We start from the raw sequence: 24,879 nt of genomic DNA on the forward strand, positions 1-24,879 counted from the left end.
TTCCGGATTTCAAATTTCCTAATTTTGTAATTTTTGTAATTTTCAATTTTTCGCATTTTCAATTTTTCAAATTTTTCGAATTTTTAATTTTCAAATTTTTCATTTTTTTCATTTTTGATTTTCGAAAATTCGAAAATCTGAAAAAAAAAAAAAAAAATCTGTAAAATTCAAAATAATAACTAACTAATAATAACTAACTATTAAATTATAGGTGTTGGAATTTCCTTTTGGCTGTTAATGAACGTATCAAATACAAATTTATCTCAAGTTACAAATTATGCCACATCTAAACAAATAGAATGGAACAAATGAATAATAAATTATTTGTTCGTTTTTGTTTCATTTGTTTTTTTTTTTTTGCTTTTTTTGGGAAATTCTGAAATTTGAAAATTCTAATTTTTGGATTTCCGAATTTCCGTATTTTCACGTTTCCATATTTTCAAATTTCCGAATTTTTAAAATTTTCCACTTTTCAGTTTTTGAATTTTCGAATTTCCAGAAATTCGAAAATCTGAAACAAAAGAAAATCAGTAAAATTCAAAGTAATAACTAACTAATAATAACTAACTATTCAATTATAGGTATTGGAATTTCCTTTTAAATTTGGCTGTTTGTGAACGCAACGAATACGAATTTATCCGAAGTTATGAATTATCCAAAATAACGAATGCATCCAAACAAATGAAATTGAACAAATTAATAATAAATAAAAATAAAAAGGTTTTATTATTATTATTATTGTTATTTATTATTTAGATTGTTACATTCAATTAGTTTAGATACGGCATTCGTTATTTCAAATAATTCGTAACTTCGGATAAATTTGTATTAGTTACAGTGCCTTGCGAAAGTATTCGGCCCCCTTGAACTGTTCAACCTTTTGCCACATTTCAGGCTTCAAACATAAAGATGTGTTTGCACCACTTTTTAGTTTTTTATTTGCTAAAAAAGTTTAAAATATCCAATAGATTTCGTTCCACTTCACAATTGTGTCCCACTTGTTGGTGATTCTTCACAAAAAATAAAAATTTTATATCTTTATGTTTGAAGCCTGAAATGTGGCAAAAGGTTGAAAAGTTCAAGGGGGCCGAATACTGTCGCAAGGCACTGTACATTCACAAATAGCCAAATTTGAAAGGAAATTCCAATACCTATAATTTAATAGTTATTATTATTTGTTATTTTAGATCTTCGGGTTTTCGGATTTTCATTCTTTTGAATTCGTATATTCAAAATTTCGGAAATTTCAAATGTAAAAATTAATGAAAAATTTGTTAAGAAACAAATTTGGAACTAAACGAATTGCACGTGTCTAGTTTCCCTTACTTTCTGTTATAAAACATCTGAAAAACCCTCAGTCAGTAAACCGGACATAAAGAGGGTGATTGTCCCTAAAAAACCTCAGAATATGAAAGTAATATTTTATTCTGAAGATTGAGTCCAAAATAAGGTTTTATTCTAACCATATAATAGGTGCTACAGCCAACGCATTTCGGAGACCACACATCATCCCATTCATCAGAACTTAAAATCTATGGAATGAGCCAGTTTAGACTCAAAACTATTATTCAGACTCTGTATTGACAGCATTCGGTAGATGCTGAAAGCAACCTCAGCTGCTGGACTTTGCCAATCTCTCTCAATACAGAGTCTAAATAAAATATATTTTTTTTATATAATCTTTATTTAAACAAAACAAAGTAACATGTCTCAAAAGGCATCTATCTTCATCATGTAGAGAAAGATAGAAAATTCCAAAGACATGTACAATATATGCAAACACACATAACACAGCTACTTACTTACTTAAAGCGGAGGTCCACCCTAAAGTGGACCTTCCGCTCATCGGAACCCTCCCCCCCTCCGGTGCCACAATCGGCACCTTTCAGGGGGGAGGGGGGTGCAGTTACCTGGATAATCCAGGTAACTGCACCCACTTCCGGGATAGCTCTCTGCGGAAAGGGGCGTAACTTACGCCCCTTTCCGCAAGTGCCCGCCCCTTCCCGCAAGTGCCCCGCTGCCTGCTGGGAAACACACAGATCCCAGAGGCAGCGGGGAGCGTCCTTATTGCGCAGCGCGATTCGCGCATGCGCAGTAGGGAACCGGGAAATGAAGCCGAAAGGCTCCATTTCCTGATTCCCATACCCAAGATGGTGGCGGCAGGACCCGACAGACGATCTAGAGATCGGCTTCGGGTGCCGACATCGCGGGCGCGCTGGACAGGTAAGTGTCACTATTTTAAAAGTCAGCAGCTGCAGTATTTGTAGCTGCTGGCTTTTAAAAAAAAAAAAAAACGCGGAGTCCCGGTGGACTCCCGCTTTAATGTATACTAATACCTTGGATTACGAGCGTAATCCATTCAAGAAGAATGCTTGTAATCCAAAGCGCTCGTATATCAAAACGAGTTTCCCCATAAGAAATAATGGAAACTCAGATAATCCGTTCCACACCCACTGCTTTTCTATGCAGTACCGCATGTGGCCACAGGTGCGGGGACGCCGGAGAAACTTGGAAACACTCAGAGACCACTCAGAGACGGAGTGTCTCCAAATGTCTCAGAGCATCACCAGCGCCCCCCCCCCTGCACCTCTGGCCAAATGCGGTACTGCACACCCCAAAGGCTTGAATCCTCCTCGTCTTGTGAGACAATGCTTGTAAAGCGAGTCAGGATTTTTTTTTAAATAATAGCTCGTATTGCGAAACGCTCATAAACCACCTCGCAATCCAAGGTTCCACTGTGTACTCCATTAGAAGATGACAACAGCCTTAAAAGCATAAATGCAGATCCAAAACATGATAAACAGTTGAACAAGTAGGTTCCGGGACCTATCCCAGACCGCCAAGGGCCGTTCAGGTTTGAATATTATACTGAATAACAATGCGATCCTGTAGGCCTTGCCCCTGAGGAAGGGGGGGGGGGTCAAATGGCCTCCATCAATCCTCCCCCAATGGACCGCCATCACAGGAGTCGCCTACTCAGGTTCTTAAATACTGAATTGAAGGAGTGGAATCGTCCTCAAGTGAGGAGACCTCGCCTACCGTGGCAAAATATTAGGTCAGGTTATCCATTTTATGCAGTTGTACAACAAGAAAAGGAAAGAAAAAAAAGGGGGGCAGCAAACGAGAACAAAATAAAATCCAGGTACGTACCGAAATTGTTTGTGTATCAGTCCAATCGCTCACACCAATGCCCGTCGATATGCTGTGGAAAAATAATAAAGAATAACAGAGGAGAGCCAGTCCTCCGTCTAGAGAAAATTCCAACTCCCTGCCCCGGAGACCTCCTTCATGATCAAAGAGAGGGTTCCACCAACTCCAGAAGAGCCAAGTCCAGGCTGAAAGAAACTAATCCCGGGGCGGGAACCCTATCCAACTACACCGCCCACATACCGGCAAAGCGCTCGCGCGTGCCCTTGCAGGTTACTATCCAGTGCTCTGCATCCCTGATCCTATCTACCCCTCTTATCCGCTCCTCTCTACTGGCAATTTGTGCGTGTTTCCAACAGATTGGAAGCAAGCGCTTTGCCGCATTCAAACGATGGGGCAATACACTTTTTTTTATACTGACTAGTCAGCAGAGGTGGGACATGGCAAAGAAAATGGGAACAAGGGAATGTCTAGACCAAGAATATATTGTATCTGAGCTTTGATGTTCTTCTAAAAGGGTTCTATCACAGGGCATTCCCACCACGGATGCAACAATGTACCTTTATGGCCGCAGCCTCACCAGCATAGGTCAGGTGTGGAGGGATAGATTTGGCACAGATTAGCAGGCACTCTGTACCAGTGCGATAGAAGCTTATAGTTTGTTTCTTGCATTTTGGAATCTAGAGCGCTAGAATGAGTAAGCTGGTACAAATGAGTCAGCTGAGCTTCAGAAAACTCAAGTCCCATTTCACGTTGCCATGCCCAGACAAATAAAGGCTTAGTGTCGGGAGTGATGGAACCAAATAATTGACACAGTTATGATATCCTATGAGGTATAGGTTCTTCAGCTAAAGAGACGTTCAAAAGGCGTAAGCGAGGACATGTCTCCAATAGCGCGGCCATGCTGTGCAAAGAAATTATGGAGCTGTCTGTAATGCCAGAAGTCCATAGGAAAGCCGCCACGCCAGGCCTTTAGAACCTTAAAGGCCAGCAGCTTACTGTTCTCCATGAATTTACCACAACTAGCATTTCCATCAGCTGCCTACAGTCCAAAAAAACACATTTGTATACCAGGGGGGTGGATCATAGGAACACCCCAAGCACAGCCAATGGGGACACAGGGGGAACCAGATCCCACAACTGGTTAATACAATCCCAGACTCGAAGAGCGTGGGTCGTCAAGGGAGAGGTGCCATATGATAGTCCCCTGTGTTCCCGGACCAGCCACAGGGAGTAAGACAGGTTTCTGCCCACCATACACTTTTCCAAGGACACCCATAACTTAGAATGAGTATGGAAACGCCAGTTCAGGATCCGTTGGAGAACTATGGCCCATTAATACCTCTGACATCTGGGATTCACAGACCACCCCCAGTTTTGGGCCCCGCAGCATTCTCAGGGCAATTCGTGGTCTCCGCTCATTCCACACAAACCTAGTCAATATGCTATTAAATTGGGTAAAGAAGCCCCTGGGTAGGGGTATTGGTATCATCTGCATAAAAGAGTATCCTTGGGAAGACATTCATTTTTATAATATTCACCCGTGCTATCTAAAATAGTTTTAAGTCTATATCAGCTACTTCCATATATTTTAGACCCTGATGAAGGGGACAATGTGTGGTCCTTGAAACTCGTTGGCTGTAGCACTTACACTATATTACCAAAAGTGTTAGGATGCCTGCCTTTACACGCACATTAACTTTAATGGAATCCCATTCTTAGTCCATAGGGTTCAATATTGAGTTGGCCCACCCTTTGCAGCTATAACAGCTTCAACTCTTCTGGGAAGGCCGTCCACAAGGTTTAGGAGGGTGTCTATGGGAATGTTTGACCATTCTTCCAGAAGTGCATTTGTGAGGTCAGGCACTGATGTGGACGAGAATGCCTGACCCGCAGTCTCCGCTCTAATTCATCCCATAGGTTGTTCTATTGGGTTGAGGCCAGGCCACCCCAAACTTGCTCATCCATGTCTTTATGGACCTTATTTTGTGCACTGGTGTGCAGTCATATTGGAACAGGAAGGGGCCATCCCCAAACTGTTCCCATAAAGTTGGGAGCATGACATTTTCCAAAATGTCTTGGTGTGCTGACACCTTAAGAGTTCCCTTCACTGAAACTAAGGGGCCAAGCCCAACCCCGAGTTCGGGGTGGAGGAACTTGACTGGCCTGCGCCCGATCTCAACTCGATAGAACAGCTTTGAGATGAATTAGAACGGAGACTGTGAGCCAGGCTTTCTCGCCTAACAGTGCCTGACCTCACAAATGTGCTTCTGGAAGAATGGTCAAACATCCCCATAGACACACTCCTAAACCTTGTGGGCAGCGTTCCCAGAAGAGTTGAAGCTGTTATAGCTGTAAAGGGTGGGCCAACTCAATATTGAACCCTACGGACTAAGACTGGGATGGCATTAAAGTTCACGTGTGTGTAAAGGCATACGCCCCAATACTTTTGACAATATAGTGTATTATATGTTTGGAATTAAATCTTATTTTCAACGCTAATGTTCTCTAACTTTCAGATTCAAATATTACTTTCACCAAGTTCCTTGGTTCAGAGAAGCAGACCACACATCACCCAGGCACCCCACTGGCATACCACCAGTACAATTTGGGAAAATACACCAATAGTATAAAAGTATTAACTACCTTTTCAAAAATTGCCTTGGATACCTAAGTGTGAACTTTCTTCTTTATACTGCAGTGTGCCCGAGCGGGAGGTATGGAAAAGGCTGTTCAGAATTCTGTATATGCAGCAACAACTCCACCTGTAACCCCATTGATGGCTCGTGTCAGTGCTACCCTGGCTGGATTGGCAGCGACTGCTCTGACGGTAAACACACTCGTATGGGGTCAGATAACAATGAATATGTCCCATGTTAGAGGAGCAATTCATGTTCTTACACTAAAGTATCAAGAACGGCCTAAACAAAAGTACACAAGAGATCACATGATCCCATCCACGTATTGTGAACTATGGTCAATTGTTAATTATTGAGCATGAGAAATCTATAAAGCAGATACAATGTATATAAAGCCAAAAAAGTTTTATTTTTATTTTGGATGGAGTAGATGTTGGGGATGAACTAAGGTTTGGGCCAATCCGGGCAAAACTTTCACATGGTCGCAGTTCATCAGCCCAATCAGCTGCAGCCACGGAAATCCCTGCCCCACAGCTGCATGACACAAAGGGTTACTGGGGATGCTGGTGACATTATTTACATACTATGGCTGCATGGCCATACTTGAACAGTGTCATTGACCAAATATGTCCATGGGGTCTTATTGGGTCAATCATGTCACCAGCATTGACATTGTCCAAATATGGCCTTATTGGCTCAATCATGTCACCAGCATTGACATTGTCCAAATATGGCCTTATTGGGTCAATCATGTCACTGACCTTGACATTGTCCAAATATGGCCTTATTGGGTCAATCATGTCACTGACCTTGACATTGTCCAAATATGGCCTTATTGGGTCAATCATGTCACCAGCATTGACATTGTCCAAATATGGCCTTATTGGGTCAATCATGTCACTGACCTTGACATTGTCCAAATATGGCCTTATTGGGTCAATCATGTCACCAGCATTGACATTGTCCAAATATGGCCTTATTGGGTCAATCATGTCACCAGCATTGACACTGTCCAAATATGGCCATATTAGGTCAATCATGTGAACAGCATTGACATTGTCCAAGTATTGCCATATTAGGTCAATTGTGTCACCAGCATTGACATTATCTAAATATGGCCATATTGGGTCAATCATGTCACCAGCATTGACATTCCCCAAATATGGCCTTATTGGGTCAATCATGTCACCAGTGTTGACATTGTTAATTTGTTAATTGTCAATTGTTTAACACAAGAAATGTATAAAGCAGATATAATGTATATAAAGCCAAAAAGTTTTTATTTTATTTTAGATGGAGTAGATATTAGGGATAATGTTTGGGCTTAACCTGGGGAAAAATGTCACATGGTCGCAGCTCACCAGCCGATCAGCTGCGGCAATGGAATTCCCTGCCCTGCAGCTGCACGAAACAAAGGGTTACTGGGGATGCTGGTGACATTATTTACATAATATACCTACATACCAGCCATATTTGAACAGGGTCATTGACCAAATATGTCCATGGCGCCATATTAGGTCAGTTATCTCACCAGCATTGACATTGTCCAGATATGGCCATATTAGGTCAAGCATGTCCTAATCACCAGCATTGACATTGTCTGAGTATGGCCATATTAGGTCATGTCACCAGTGTTGGCATTGGTCAAATATGGCCATATTGGGTCAATTATGTCACCAGCATTGACATTGTCTGAGTATAGCCATATTATCTCAATCATGTCACCAACATTGACATTGTCCGAGTGTGGTCATCGAATAAAAGAAGCAGCCGGCAACTCCATAACATCAAGTGTATTTATTTTCAAGCCTTCACAGTGAGTACAGTCAGCGATAAGCCTCAGTGCTGTGAACAAGGCTTATCGCCGAAACTAGTCTGCTGCTGACTCTACTCACTGTGAAGGCTTGAAAAGAAATACACTTGATGTTATGGAGTTTCCGGCTGCTTCTTTTATTCGATGACCGTTTGTCTATTGGTGTGTGGGAGGACACCTCATCTTGGACACCCTGACTGCAAACTTCCAAAGTAAGACTTTGTTTCCCACTGCTCTGAGCCATACAGTCTTCGATCAAATTGCCCAAGTGTGGCCATATTAGGTCAATCATGTCACCAGCGTTGACATTGTCCAAATATGGCCTTATTGGGTCAATCACGTCACCGGCATTGGCATTGACCAAGTATGGCCATATTAGGTCTATGTCACCAGTGCTGGCATTGTCCAAATATGGCTATATTAGGTCAATCATATCACCAGAATTGACATTGTCCAAATATTGCCATACTAGGTCAATCATGTCACCAGCATTGACATTGTCCAAATATGGCCTTATTGGGTCAATCATGTCACCGGCATTGGCATTGTCCAAATATGGCCATATTAGGTCTGTGTCACCAGCACTGGCATTGTCCAAATATGGCTATATTAGGTCAATCATGTCACCAGAATTGACATTGTCCAAGTATGACCATATTATGTCAATTATGTCACCAGCGTTGACATTGTTGAAATATGTATATCTAAAAACTTCTGCGCTCTATGGGAAGAATGGAAAATAACTAATAGAAAAAAGCAGCAATCACTAAATGAGTTGTCTCTCACTACTGGAAAATAAATTTAAAAGTTGCGATGCGCTAATTTCAAACCATAAAATAATCGTAGTAAACCACAAATATACAGTTAAAAATACAAAGTGCAACTGTGCATAAATTAATCAAATAATGCTTCTGTGCATGCATAAAAGTGATAGCTAGTGCCTAAACTGTAGAGTGACTATCTGTGCAAATAAACGCAAATTTGTCATAAAGACCAAAATACATACATATATATAGTGTATGAACTTTTTTGCAAAATATATATAATAAAGCAAAGACAAGTTAGGAGTGTACGTTTAAGTGATAACTGGTGTAAGGACCATAAAGTGGCTAAATGTGCAAAAAACGCAAATTTACGCAAATTTATCATAAAAAAACATATAAAGAGTGGATATTACTTATAAAAACATATAAAGAGTGGATATTACTTAAAAATGAAAAATACAGGTATCAAACAAATATAAACTGTTTAGTACAAGTGACCAGCGTGATTGGAGATAAAAATGTCCCATACACAGGCAGATCATGCAATTCGGTAAATGCACTAAGTGAGATGTGCAACGTGCTGGGCAATCAATCCATCCGTGATGATCCGTGCAATAAAGTGCAAATAATATGCAATTACCTCACTGCTGTGAGTAAACAGCAATATAAATGATGATCACCAGGATGATTGCTGGAAACGGCAGAGTGACACAATCTTTTGGGAGACTTCTCTAACTTCCTCGTAAATGGCAAGTAAACTCAAAGGAATAGATTAAAGGAGACCGCCATAGTGTAGTATTTCAAACATCTAAGTTTTATTAAACAAGTTTAAAAACTACTCACAAACGATGCTGGTTTAAGCACATCAGACAAACAGCATTAGAGCAAAACCGGATATGGACGTCACTTCCGGGTTCCTACGCGTTACGTCTTGAAGTCTCCAAGACGTAACGCGTAGGAACCCGGAAGTGACGTCCATATCCGGTTTTGCTCTAATGCTGTTTGTCTGATGTGCTTAAACCAGCATCGTTTGTGAGTAGTTTTTAAACTTGTTTAATAAAACTTAGATGTTTGAAATACTACACTATGGCGGTCTCCTTTAATCTATTCCTTTGAGTTTACTTGCCATTTACGAGGAAGTTAGAGAAGTCTCCCAAAAGATTGTGTCACTCTGCCGTTTCCAGCAATCATCCTGGTGATCATCATTTATATTGCTGTTTACTCACAGCAGTGAGGTAATTGCATATTATTTGCACTTTATTGCACGGATCATCACGGATGGATTGATTGCCCAGCACGTTGCACATCTCACTTAGTGCATTTACCGAATTGCATGATCTGCCTGTGTATGGGACATTTTTATCTCCAATCACGCTGGTCACTTGTACTAAACAGTTTATATTTGTTTGATACCTGTATTTTTCATTTTTAAGTAATATCCACTCTTTATATGTTTTTATAAGTAATATCCACTCTTTATATGTTTTTTTATGATAAATTTGCGTAAATTTGCGTTTTTTGCACATTTAGCCACTTTATGGTCCTTACACCAGTTATCACTTAAACGTACACTCCTAACTTGTCTTTGCTTTATTATATATATTTTGCAAAAAAGTTCATACACTATATATATGTATGTATTTTGGTCTTTATGACAAATTTACGTTTATTTGCACAGATAGTCACTCTACAGTTTAGGCACTAGCTATCACTTTTATGCATGCACAGAAGCATTATTTGATTAATTTATGCACAGTTGCACTTTGTATTTTTAACTGTATATTTGTGGTTTACTACGATTATTTTATGGTTTGAAATTAGCGCATCGCAACTTTTAAATTTATTGTTGAAATATGGCCTTATTGGGTCAATCATGTCACCGGCATTGGCATTGTCCAAATATGGCCATATTAAGTCAATCACGTCACCAGAATTGACATTGTCAAAATATGGTCACATTGGGTGAATCATCTCACCAGCACTGACAATGTCCAAATATGGCCTTATTGGGTCAATTATGTCACCAACATTGACACTGTATGGCCACATTAGGTCAATCATGTCACCAGCGTTGACATTGTCCAAATATGGCCTTATTGGGTCAATCATGTCACCGGCATTGGTATTGTCCAAATATGGCCATATTAGGTCTATGTCACCAGCGCTGGCATTGTCCAAATATGGCTATTTGGACAATGCCAGCGTCAATGCCAGGTCAATCATGTCACCAAAATTGATATTGTCCAAGTATTGCCATATTAGGTCAATAATATCACCAGCATTGACATTGTCCAAATATGGCCTTATTGGGTCAATCATGTCACCAGCAATGGCATTGTCCAAATATGGCCATATTAGGTCTATGTCACCAGTGCTGGCATTGTCCAAATATGGCCATATTAGGTCAATCAAGTCACCAGCATTGACATTGTCCAGGTATTGCCATATTAGGTCAATCATGTCACCAGCATTGACATTGTCAAAATATGGCCACATTGGTTGAATCATCTCACCAGCACTCACAATGTCCAAATATGGCCTTATTGGGTCAATCATCTCACCAACATTGACCCTGCCCGAGTATGGCCACATTTGGTCAATCATGTCACCAGCATTGGCATTGTTCAAATATGGCCATATTAGGTCAATACGTGTCACTAGCCCCTTTGTTGCATGTGGTTGTGTTACTAATTGAGGAGAACCTCTGTCTTTTATCTGGTGCCTCCAAGTTTTGTTTCAGTTACTCCGAAAATACTGAAGCCAGATTTAGCCCACCATTTAGTATTTCTGAGGGAGACCAGCAATGAAACCAGTGGTTGGAAATGGGCTAATATTTATTTTTCTTGTTTTATGTTCTTTTTTTTTTTTTTTTTTCCGGCAGAATGTCCTCCCGGTCTCTGGGGTCCAGACTGTATCCACACATGTAACTGTCACAATGATGCCGAGTGCAGCACATACGACGGGGAATGCAAATGCACGCCTGGATGGACGGGGCTGTACTGTACGCAGAGTAAGAACTGTTTTATATATTGATGATGTCCTGAGCTCTCTGCTGCCTTCCGATAACCTGTCCACATTTACTATTCTCTAATCAGACTGGTAGAACCCCCTACAGATCGCAGTCTCTAGTATAACCACATGTCTACATCTCCTTTCCTCAACGTTATTCATCACAGAACAATAAAGCTAAACTCAGATATAAAAAAACACATCTGTAATCATTAATACATCTTTATTTTATTTTTTTTCAATGCAAGCTGTAAAACTATCTGAATTTGACCTGGTATCAGTCTCATGCAGTCCCCTGTACAGCCGGGCTGATGTTCAAGAGGAAGAAGCAGCACAAGGAGCCAACATGTGACTAAAAGCATGCTGATAGGAGGGGAGAGCAGAGTGACATAGAGATGGGCTCATCCCTGTGCTGCTTCTCCTTCACAGGTAGAATGATGCTGGCCACCAGACTGAGGACATCTAGAGGCAGAAAAAAAGTACTGCAGGGACCATCTCTGGATTGAAGTTGGCTATTGCACGTATTGCGTAGCTGGTTTTGTTATGTTATATTTTATAGTGCTATTCCTTTATATCTTGTTGTTTTTGGCTAGAGTTCTGCTTTAAAAAAGGAAAAGTTTAGAGAGCGTCTGCTGTTTGGGATCTTGGTCGTGGTTGCTATACTAATGACAAGAATGTTGGACTGTAATATAGAGGTTCACCTGCCATTCAGTTATCCTTTTAGGCCAGGGGGGTGTTCAAACTTACGACCTGGGGTGCAAATCTGGCCTGCTGCAAGATTTCTATCTGCCCCACAGCTAGTGGCGTATCCTCAATGTGGGCCCGTTGTGCTTTCACACAGGTCTTTTTTCAGGAGAGCAGATTCTGCACCCCCCTTGTCTCCAGTACACCCCTCCCCCCCCTGCACTGTCATCTAACCTATCGCTGGTTGCTAGGACTGCCAGGGTCTTAGCAACCAATCATGTGCTTGCCCCAGCATTCATTGGAGGACGGAGCTTCTGTCCAGACCTGCTCTTAAGGGGGGGACTCTAGAGTAGAAACTCTGAAGAAAACATAGATGTAAGGGGGACTCTGATGTGCACCCTGATGCAAGAGGGGGACTTTGTTAGGCTCTCTGATTTAAGAGAAATTCTTATTGACACGCTGATTTAAGGGGACTCTAATGGAGGCCCTGATGTAAGGATAAATCTCAGGAGGACCCAGGGGGGACTTTGATGGGGACCCTGAGGTAAAGGAGGGGGGACACTAATCTTTAATGGGGACCCTGATTTAAGAAGGGGGGACTTTGATGTAGGCCCTGATGTAAGGGGGGACTCTGATGTAAGTAGCAACTCGGAAGGGAATACTGATGTAAGTGGGGAACTCTGATAGGCACTCTGATTTAAGAGCGATTCTGATTGGCACCATGATCTAAGGGGATTCTAAGGGGGACCCTAATGGGAACACTAATGTGGGGGGCTCTAATGGGGACTAATTTAAAGGGGGGCTCTAATGGGGACCCCGATGTAAGGGGTACTCTGTTGTAGAGCTGCACAATTAATCGTCAAGAATCATTATCGCGATCTTGTCTAAACTGTTTCACAATTCTTTCTATGGAAAGAATTCTCTCTGCTCTTCTGAAGCCACAGCCTTCAAAAGAAAGGAAGAGAAAACCTGGGCAGTCTGCCAAGAATCACAACATTCTTTATCAGTTGAACTTAAGTATAAACATTGTAACAATTTGTCAATGGGATAGACTTTGTGTGTAAGTGAAAAAAGTTTAACCACTTTTCTGACATTTGTTGATTTCAAGTTAAAATCTTTTTTTTTTTGGCTAGAAAATTACTTAGAACCCCCAAACAGTAGATATATTTTTTTAGTAGACGCCCTAGAGAATAAAATGACGGTTGTTGCAATATTTTATCTCACTGTATTTGCACTTTATTAGTATTAATTACTTTAATGATTTAAAAAAAAAACTAACCAGTAAACTTAGCCCATTTTTTTTTTTTTTTTTTTGTATAACGTGAAAGATTTTATGCGAGAATCGTGATCTTTTTATTCTAAGCAAAAACATCATGATTCTCAATTTGGCCAGAATCGTGCAGCTCTACTCTGATGTAAAGGGGGGCTCTAATGGGGACCCTGATGTAAGGGGGGGGCTCTGATGTAAAGGGGGGCTTTAATGGGGACCCTGATGTAAGGGGGGGGCTCTGATGTAAAGGGGGGCTTTAATGGGGACCCTGATGTAAGGGAGGGGCTCTGATGTAAATGGGGGCTTTAATGGGGACCCTGATGTAAGGGAGGGGCTCTGATGTAAATGGGGGCTCTAATGGGGACCCTGATGTAAGGGGGGCTCTGATGTAAAGGGGGCTTTAATGGGGACCCTGATGTAAGTGGGGAACTCTGATAGGCACTCTGATTTAAGAGTGATTCTGATTGGCACCATGATTTAAGGGGATTTTAAGGGGGACCCTAATGGGAACACTAATGTGGGGGGGCTTTAATGGGGACTAATGTAAAGGGGGGCTCTAATGGGGACCCTGATGTAAGGGGGACTGATGTAAAGGGGGGCTTTAATGGGGACCCTGATGTAAGGGAGGGGCTCTGATGTAAATGGGGGCTTTAATGGGGACCCTGATGTAAGGGAGGGGCTCTGATGTAAATGGGGGCTCTAATAGGGACCCTGATGTAAGGGGGGCTCTGATGTAAAGGGGGCTTTAATGGGGACCCTGATGTAAGTGGGGAACTCTGATAGGCACTCTGATTTAAGAGTGATTCTGATTGGCACCATGATTTAAGGGGATTTTAAGGGGGACCCTAATGGGAACACTAATGTGGGGGGGGCTTTAATGGGGACTAATGTAAAGGGGGCTCTAATGGGGACCCTGATGTAAGGGGGGACTCTGATGTAAAGGGGGGCTTTAATAAGGACCCTGATGTAATGGGGACCCTGATGTAAGGGGGGCTCTAATGGGGACCCTGATGTAAGGGGGGATCTAATGGGGACCCTGATGTAATTTGGACCCTGATGTAAGGGAGGACTCTGATGAAAGGAGGACTCTGATGAGAAAGACACAGACTGAATGTATTTTTTCTGACCCTTATTAATGGAGATCTTTTATCTGGAACGTCTTTGCTTTGTTTTTCTGAAGTTCTTCCTCTGTTGCTCGGAATCCTATCACTCTGTACATAAGTAAAACATATTCATTTGATAAAATTTTATTCATTCTTTTTTTTTTTCTTCACCCCCTCCATATTTATAAAATATACTATGTGGTCATCATACTAAAATGACTGGCACTCTCGGCTTTATTTGGTAGGATTGTAGAGGGCCGATCGTAATTTCACAGACCGCGCATTTATGGATCATCCAGCCTGTCATGCAGATACAAGGATGGGTCCAGCACACCTCCCCTCCCCCATGGCATCTCCCACAGAGCTAAAGTAAAATAGACTTTAAGGGAAGAGATATGCCAATATGCATATTAGTAATCCATCAAATTTGAAGAAATGGGACAGAACTGTTATACACTATATTACCAAAAGTATTGGGACGCCTGCCTTTGCACACATGAAGTTCAATACCATCCCAGTCTTATGGCCCGCACACACGATCCGAAAATCCTACGAAAAATTTTGCATAATCGTAGCATTAAGTACAGAGCTTTGGAGAGCCGCTCATGACAGTTCCTCAGATAATATTCGATCGGACAAGCATGAACATTTTCCTGGTACGATGCCAGATTGTACGATTTTCGTTTAGTTAGTACATTTGTCATCTGTAAATACAATACAACGCATGACATACCTTCCGATTTATTTTTATTTTTTTCTGCCGTACCAGAATTTTCTTGACTTTAGTAACCTATTCAGTTTCTACTCGGCTATGAATAAGCACTCTTGGTAGTGTGAAACGCGTTAGAGGTTGTCGCTTTTGCTGTGATTCATTTGATGTGTTCCTGTTCTACGAATAAAAGGCATTGAGTTTGTTTTGGAGTGCGGCCGTCCAGAGTCTTCCTAATTATCTACATTGTCTGCATGCCGTTGCCTGCACCCAGGTCTCTCTATTCCTGGAGGAGCTGTTTTTTTGTCTCGTGGATCTGCCTAGAGCGGTGGTGTCTCTCTCACTATTCAGTTTCTACTTGCGACTAGTAAGCAAAAAAAGTTGGATGATCTTTCGCCCGATTTTCAGAACGTGTGAACGGGGCATTAGTCCGTAGGGTTCAATATTGAGTTGGCCCATCCTTTGCAGCTATAACAGCTTCAACTCTTCTGGGGAAGGCCGTCCACAAGGTTTAGGAGTGTGTCTATGGGAATGTTTGACCATTCTTCCAGAAGAGCATTTGTGACGTCAGGCACTGATGTTGGACGAGAAGGCTTGGCTCGCAGATCTAAGTCATCCCAAAGGGGTTCTATCGGGTTGAGGTGTAGGACAGTCAAGTTCCTCTACCCCCAAACTCGCTCATCCATGTCTTTATGGACCTTGCTTTGTATACTGGTCCAAATCATTTGGTGGAAGGGGGATTATGGTGTGGGGGGTTGCTTTTCCAGGGTTAGGTTTGGCCCCTTAGGTTCCTGTGAAGGGAACTCTTAAGGCGTCAGCATACCAAGACGTTTTGGACAATTTTATGCTCCCAACCAGTGGCGGTGCGTCCAAGACTGGGATGCCAGTAAAGTTCATGTGCGTGTAAAGGCAGGTGTCCCAATACTTTTGGTGATATAGTGTTTTTAGCAATGTGACCTAATTGGCAGTTAGAAGCTATAGTTAAAAAAAAAAAAACATTTTAAGTTTATACAAGAGTTCTGCTTTACTAATCTACATAGGTAAGGAAATGGGTGGCCTCACGATATGCTATTAAATACATAACAAATGTACAAAATGTATACCATATGTACCATCATCCGAGTTAAATGGGATAGAGGTTTGTGAGTCTGGGCCCCAACCAGAACTCACCAGAGACAAGGAGGCAAGTGGACTATCTCGAGTACAATATATAAAGGTACAAATAGATATATATACAATCATAAAAATTTTTTTTACAAAAATGTATTAATACAGAAAACAGGACAAAAAGATTGTAAAAACACATGACGTGGTATTTCGACTAGTTTCCCGGGTTTACCGCTTCATCAGGACGCTTCATCAGGAAATACAATCTGTAAATAGAAATTCAATAACAATATAATAGAAGAAATTTGTGTTTTAAACAGTAAAAATTGATATAGTGGGGGAGAGGGGAGTGGTCAAAATATAAGACTCGACTTGACGTGCCGTGTGTGCTCTGCTTGCGCTGGAGCTTGGGTAAGCAGCCTTATATTTTGACTACTCCCCTCTCCCCCCACTATATCAATTTGTACTGTTTAAAATAAAAATGTCTTCTATTATTGTTATTGAATTTCTATTTATTTACAGATGTATATCCTGATGAAGCGGTAAACCCGCGAAACTAGTCGAAATACCACGTAATGTGTTTTTACAATCTTTTTTTGTCCTGTTTTCTGTATTAATAAATTTTAGTAAAATTTAGTAAAATTTTTTTATGATTGTTTATATAATTTATTTGTACCTTTTTATATACTGTACCGAGATAGTCCGCTTGCCTCCTTGTCTCTGGTTGGGGCCCGGACTCCCAAACCTCTATCCCATTTAAAGCGGAGGTCCACCCTAAAGTGGACCTTCCGCTCATCGGAACCCTCCCCCCCTCCGGCGCCACAATTGGCACCTTTCAGGGGGGAGGGGGGTGCAGATACCTGTACAGTACAGGTATCTGCACCCACTTCCGGGATAGCTCTCTGCGGAAAGGGGCGTAGATTACGCCCCTTTCCGCAAGTGCCCCGCTGCCTGCTGGGAAAACACACAGATCCCAGAGGCAGCGGGGACCGTCCTTATTGTGCAGCGCGGCTCGCGCATGCGCAGTAGGGAACCGGGAAATTAAGCCGAAAGGCTCCACTTCCTGATTCCCATACCCAAGATGGCGGCGGCAGCACCCGAGAGATGATCTACAGATCGGCTTCGGGTGCCGACATCGCGGGCGCGCTGGACAGGTAAGTGTCACTATTTTAAAAGTCAGCAGCTGCAGTATTTGTAGCTGCTGGCTTTTAAAAAAAAAAAAAAAACGCGGAGCACCGGCGGACTCCCGCTTTAACTCGGATGATGGTACATATGGTATACATTTTGTACGTTTTTTTTAATGTATTTAATACCATATCGTGAGGCCACCCATTTCCTTACCTATGTAGATTAGTAAAGCAGAACTTAATTTTTTATTTTTTTTTACTATAACTTCTAACTGCCAATTAGGTCACATTGCTAAAAACACTATATCACCAAAAGTATTGGAACGCCCGCCTTTACACGCACATGAACTTTACTGGCATCCCAGTCTTAGTCTGTAGGGCTCCATATTGAGTTGGCTCCGCCCTTTGCAGCTATAACAGCTTCAACTCTTCTGGGAAGGCCGTCCACAAGGTTTAGGAGTGTGTCTATGGGAATGTTTGACCATTCTTGCAGAAGCGCAGATGTATTTCCTGATGAAGCATCCTCATGAAGCGGTAAACGCGCGAAACTAGTCAAAATACCACGTCATCTGTGTTTTTAGATTCTTTTTGTCCTGTTTTCTGTATTAATACATTTTTGTAAAAAAAAAAAAATGTACAATTGTTGATATACTTTATTTGTACCTTTTATATACTGTACCAAGATAGTCCGCTTGCCTCCTTGTCTCTGGTGAGTTCTGGTTGGGGCCCGGACTCCCAAACCTCTATCCTAATCTACATAGGTGCGCACTGCATACTTCCATAATGTAAACCGCTGCTCAAACGGTGGGTGCTATAAAAATCCTGTATAATAATGGCATAATAATAAAATAATAATAATAACAATAATAAATAATAATATAATTAAAGCACAATAAAGGATAAATCAGAATGGTAAATCCGGAGTTCTCTGTCACAGGCTGGCTGTTGTGTTCTCACCAGCTTTATTATTAGTAGCGGGGTCGATCTCCTTTGCTTTAATGTGTTGTTGTATCTTCTAATGCAGTAACACTGAACACCCCTTGACCCGTCCTTAGACTTTTCACTGGGACCTCAACAAAGCGATCTATTATTCCAACTTGGATTGTGATTTGGAAGGCAGCCATCAGAGTAGCATACTGCCCCCTGCTGGTGTGTGTGGAGCTACTATTACCGTTCTCTTCTTTGATCATCACTCAAAGTAATACATTGACCTAAAATAACAAAGTGGACCTTTGCAGATGTAAGAATAAATTCAGCACCCATTGTTCATTCATTGTACTAAAATAAAGAAGCGCGCACCTGAAGATGAGCAAATAATGCCAAACAATGGCAAGTCATAATGAATTAGATACACCATATGGCAATCAGCATGAGGTATGGGGGAAATTACACATACAATTTTAAAATGATTAATTAGTATTCATGTAATGAGAAAAAAATTAATAATATATATATATATATATATACATATATATATATATATATATATATATATATATATATATATATATATATATATATGTGTGTTCTCATTATATGAATACTAATTAATCATTTTAAAACTGTATGTGTAATTAATTTTCCCCATACCTCATGCTGATTGCCATATGGTGTATCTATATATATATATATCTATCTCTCTCTCTCTCTCTCTATATATATATATATATATATATATATATATATATATATATATATATATATATAGATAGAGGGGGGGAGAGAGAGAAGGGGGAGAGAGAGAGAGAGGGGGGAGAGAGAGGGAGATATATATATATATATATTATACACACACACTCACCGGACACTTTATTAGGTACACCTGTTCAAAATGTATCATTCATGATGTTCTCAGAAAAACATATACATACCAAAATATTTTTTCAAGTTTACTTTAAAATGTTTTTTTTATTTTTATTTTTTTTAATTAAGATACGAAATGGCCTGTTTCCTGTCTCTCGATATTTAATTATGTTAGTGATGTTTGTCTGTATACTTTTAAACTTGAGAAAGGACACCCGAAACCTTCATGCTATTTTTGTTTACAACACATTATTAAGAAATGTCCTTGGAAAAACTGATTAATAAGATTTATTTGATTGCACTTTCCGGTGCCACGTCCCTTTTTTTTTTTTTGTTTTTTTTTTTGGATAATTGTTCAAGGTGGTGTTTGGAGTCGGATGATTAGCACTTCATCAAACCATAGCACATAGGCATTCATAGGTAAACTTTGTGAAGGAGGTGTCCATGGCTTACTGTGGGGCCGTACAGAATCCACCAATGAAGAGAAAACCCAGCAAATTCTGAAGCAGGATTTCCTGAAATCCCATGTCACCAAAAAAGGTACACCACGTATAGTCCCATATCAGAAAAAAAAGGTACACCACGTATAGTCCCATATCAGAAAAAAAAGTTACAACACGTATAGTCCCATATCAGAAAAAAAGGTACACCACGTATAGTCCCATATCAGAAAAAAAAGTTACACCACGTATAGTCCCATATCAAAAAAAAAAGTTACACCACGTATAGTCCCATATCAGAAAAAAAAGTTACACCACGTATAGTCCCATATCAGAAAAAAAAGGTACACCACGTATAGTCCCATATCAGAAAAAAAAGTTACACCACGTATAGTCCCATATCAGAAAAAAAAAGTTACACCACGTATAGTCCCATATCAGAAAAAAAAGTTACACCACGTATAGTCCCATATCAGAAAAAAAAGTTACACCACGTATAGTCCCATATCAGAAAAAAAAGTTACACCACGTATAGTCCCATATCAGAAAAAAAAAAGTTACACCACGTATAGTCCCATATCATAAAAAAAAAGTTACAGCCAAATACCATATCCCCAGTATACTAGATATGGGACTTCAGTAAATCTTGGTTTTCTCTTCAGTTTATAGCCCACCTGATATTGACATGGATTGAATCTGATACAAGATTGTAGCTCCCCATTAGCAGTTATATGTACAGAAAGGAGACTGTGAGATATTTTTCATAGTGTGTTGAAGGTCTGCAGTGGATCAAGCTGAGGGAATTTTAGCCAATCCAATATATATATTTTTTTCTTTTATTGACATTGGTTTAGTAAGTTAGAAGAAGAAAAAATATGTATCCCTTCAAATACTACTATCCTGACTCACAAGCCATACAAGCTGGTATGCCCTTGGCTTGGAGGCCTTGTGTGTTGCTCCTGCCCACCCATATGCCCTTCAATATCCTGTAGGATCTTTAGGGATTTGCCCCGAAAGTGTATCCCCTTTCAAACAACCAGCGTTGGTGATTCTGAAAGCCAACCTAGTCATGTCACTAGAAAGCCTTTGCCATAGCATATGTTGTAGGAGGAGCCTATAGGTGTCTGGACATCTACTCAGCTGTTCAGTTGACTTAAAATCTTAGGGTGCTCTAGTTTATGGATTTTAGTCGTATCCTATCATAAAGTGCCTGGTTCCAACTCTGCCTGGTCCCAACTCTGCCATACTGTGCTCCCTTTGGAGTTGTGTGAACTTTGTATTCCTGGGCTCTTTTTGGATTTGGGTGAACTTTGCATACCAGAGCTCCCTTTGCAGTTGGGTGAACTTTGTACACCAGAACTACCCTCAGAGTTGGGTGAACTTTGTACACCAGAACTACCCTCGGAGCTATATGGACTTTGTACACCAGAGATCCCCTTGCAGTTGGGTGAACTTTGTACACCAGAACTTGCCTCTGAGCTGGGTGAACTTTGCATACCAGAGATCCCCTTGGAGTTGGGTCAATTTTGTATACCAGCACTACCCTCGGGGCTGGCTGAACTTTGCATATTATAGCTCACCTTGGAGTTGGGTGAACTTTGTATACTAGAGCTTCCCTTGGAGTTAGGTGAACTTTGTACACTAGTACTACCATCGGAGCTAGGTGAACTTTGTACACCAGAACTACCCTCTGAGCTGGGTGAACTTTGTATAACAGAACTACCCTCAGAGCTAGGTGAACTTTGCATACCAGAGATCCCCTTGGAGTTGGGTCAACTTTGTATACTAGCACTACCCTCGAGGCTGGCTGAACTTTGTATATTAGAGCTCATCTTGGAGTTGGTTGAACTATGTATACCAAAGATCCTCTTGGAGTTGAGTCAACTTTCTATACTAGAGCCCCCCTTTGGGCTGGGAGAAATTTGGATACCAGAGCTATCCTTGGTGTTAGGTAAACTTTGTATACTTGAGCCACTTTCAAAGCTGGCTAAACTTTGTATTCAGAGCTCTCCTTGGCAGTGGATGAACTTTGCATACCAAAGCTCCCCTTTGAGTTAGGTGAACTTTGTATACCATAGCTCCACTTGGAGTGGGGTGAACTTTGTATACCAGAGCTCCCCTTTGAGTTAGGTGAACTTTGTATACCATAGCTCCACTTGGAGTGGGGTGAACTTTGTATACCAGAGCTCCCCTTGGAGTGGGGTGAACTTTGTATACTCAAGCTCCCCTCGGTGCTGGGATGAACCTTGTACACCAGAACTAATCTTGGAGCTGGGTGAACCTTATATACCAAAGCTACCCTCAGAGCTAGGTGAACTTTGTATACCAAAGCTACCCTCAGACCTGGGTGAACTTTGCATACAAGAGCCCCCCTTGGAGTTGGGTCAACTTTGTATACCAGCGCTACCCTCGGGACTGGCTGAACTTTGTATAGCAGAGCTCACCTTGGAGTTGGTTGAACTTTGTATATCAGAGCCCCCTTGGAGTAGGGAAAAATTTGAATTCCCGAGCCTTGTGAGATTTTGGGTTCTTGGGGTGCCAAGCTGATAAATCAGCTGGTGTGACACACTACTTGAACTTGAACTACATTTTCAGGATTTCAAGCGTGCTTTGAATTATCTTGGGTTCAGATGTTGGTTTCAGCTTACTGGAAGTAGGACTGGAATAAAATGTACCGGAAATCTTTCCTTTTAAGTGCCCTAGAGTTGAGTGGAGTCATTTTTTCCCCCATGTGATCTATAATGTCACATGTCCAAGTCTAGCAAGTGACTAGAAAAGTGTCAATCTGCCTAGCAGTGGCCTCCTTATACTGTCATCTTATCAGTTTCCTCTGCGTTTAAGTAAATTGAAAGCAACACTCAAACAGGGTCATAGTGGTACTTGTACCTCCTGTTGTAGTAGATATATTCAGAATTTGCAGAGGTCGCCTCTTTTGTATACAAAATATCTTTACGGTGTAGATACGGCATAAGTGCAGCAGATGGTTCCAGAGGTAGATCTGATGATTGCACAACATAAATATTCCATCAGTGAGAACATAAAAGTGCTTAAGATGTCAAAAAGCATTTCAATCACAATTCTAATGTAATATAGAGAAAGAAGCTTCACTGGAACCATCATCAGCTGTAACACATTTGTACATGGTGCTTCACATCAACTATTTGTTTTACAACGTTTTACTTTATTCGGTGTTAAGGGATCTACATAAAGATAAAAGAGCAAGCTGTAACACCCCATGGTGCGTATTCTAATAGTAATCCTTTGTAGAGTCATTTAGTTATTTCATTTAACATATTGCCCATCTTGCCTTTTACCCTGTATGGACACCACCTTATTAGAGAACGAGCACGGTGTATATGGAGACACTATGCAAGCAATGGGATAATTATTGGTATTCCTAAATAAATAAAAAATAAATTTCACATGCAGAATTGTTCAATGAAGTAATTGCACGTAGAATGTTTTATAGTTCAGCCTGTACAGTGCCTTGAAAAACTATTCATACCCCTTAAAATTTTCCACATGTTGTCATGTTACAACCAAAAACATAAATGTATTTTATTGGGATTTTATGTGATAGACCAGGGATATGCAATTAGCGGACCTCCAGCTGTTGCAGAACTACAAGTCCCATGAGGCATAGCAAGACTCTGACAGCCACAAGCATGACACCCAGAGGCATGATGGGACTTGTAGTTTTGCAACAGCTGGAGGTCCACTAATTGCAGATCCCTGTGATAGACCAACACAAAGTGGCACATAATTGTGAAGTGGAAGAAAAATGATAAATAGTTTTCAAAATTTTTTACAAATAAATATGTGTAAAGTGTGGGGGTGGCATTTGTATGGCGCCCCCCCAGAGTCAATGCTTTGTAGAACCGCATTTCCCTGCAATTACAGCTGCAAGTCTTTTTGGGGATGTCTCTACCAGCTTTGCACATCTAGAGAGGGACATTTTTGCCCATTCTTCTTTGCAAAATATCCCAAGCTCTGTCAGATTGGATGGAGAGCATCTCTAAACAGCAATTTTCAAGTCTTGCCACAGATTCTCAATTGGATTTAGGTCTGGACTGTGACTGGGCCATCCTAACACATGAATATGCTTTGATCTAAACCATTCCATTGTAGCTCTGGCTGTATGTTTAGGGGCCTTGTCCTGCTGAAATGTGAACCTCTGTCTCAGTCTCAAGTCTTTTGCAGACTCTAACAGGTTTTCTTTTAAGATTGCCCTGTATTTGGCCCCATCCATCTTCCCCTCAACTCTGACCAGCTTCCCTATCCCGAAGAAAAGCATCCCCACAACATGATGCTGCCACCACCATGTTTCACGGTGGGGATGGTGTGTTCAGGGTGATGTGCAGTGTTAGTTTTCTGCCACACATAGCGTTTTGCTTTTAGGCAAAAATTTAAATTTTGGTCTCATCTGACCAGAGCTCCTTCTTCCACATATTTGCTGTGTCCTCCGCATGCAGGGCTGGACTGGGAGTAAAAACCAGCCCTGGAAAAAATTTCATACCAGCCCCATAGCATTATTATAGCAGCCCAATAGCATAACATCATTATTTTCTTGTTCATAAAAGGGAAAACCGTGCATTTGAAGCACATTTGAAGAGTGAAGAGTGTATTATATAAATACACAATATGAAAACACATAGGGCTAGGGATATATATATATATATATATATATATATATATATAAACCAGCAAATTCCAGTTAAAAGTGGAGCAATCATTTTAAGGGGGACACTTGGGACTCTGGGAATGTGCGGGGACTCTGATGGTAAGGGGGAAACCTTTATATCAGTGCTCCCTTACATTATTGTATTCACTCCCCCCCTCCCACCTGAGACCTCCTCTCAGGTGCTCTGGTTTTATTCTATAGTCTCCTCTCTACAGTCCACACATGTCTGACTTCTCCCATGACCCCCATCCTGACGGTGTTCTCACTGTTGACTCTTCTTTAGACTGCAGACATAATACAGGAGTTGTCAGAGGCTGCGGGCATGGTACAGGAGTTGTCAGAGGCTGCGGGCATGGTACAGGAGTTGTCAGAGGCTACGGGCATGGTACAGGAGTTGTCAGAGGCTGCGGGCATGGTACAGGAGTTGTCAGAGGCTGCGGGCATGGTACAGGAGTTGTCAGAGGCTGCGGGCATGGTACAGGAGATGTCAGAGGCTGTGGGCATGGTACAGGAGATGTCAGAGGCTGTGGGCATGGTACAGGAGATGTCAGAGGCTGCGGGCATGGTACAGGAGATGTCAGAG

At 41.2% G+C, this 24,879-nt stretch overlaps 1 protein-coding gene across 4 annotated transcripts in view; it reads left to right on the forward strand.

Moving 5' to 3' along the window:
• LOC143958211 (multiple epidermal growth factor-like domains protein 11) overlaps positions 1 to 24,879 on the forward strand; it is a 970,559-nt gene that overhangs the window by 812,476 nt on the left and 133,204 nt on the right. For all 4 annotated transcript variants that reach the window (XM_077467688.1, XM_077467691.1, XM_077467690.1 and 1 more), the window contains 2 exons: positions 5,849 to 5,977; positions 11,245 to 11,373. In XM_077467688.1, coding sequence (XP_077323814.1) covers positions 5,849 to 5,977; positions 11,245 to 11,373 — 258 coding nt within the window. The remainder of the gene's footprint in view (positions 1 to 5,848; positions 5,978 to 11,244; positions 11,374 to 24,879) is intronic.

The sequence above is a fragment of the Lithobates pipiens genome, unplaced genomic scaffold, assembly GCF_037356315.1.
Source record: "Lithobates pipiens isolate NorthernLeopardFrog02 unplaced genomic scaffold, aLitPip1_a1.2 Scaffold_6, whole genome shotgun sequence".
Taxonomy (NCBI): Eukaryota; Metazoa; Chordata; class Amphibia; order Anura; family Ranidae; genus Lithobates; species Lithobates pipiens.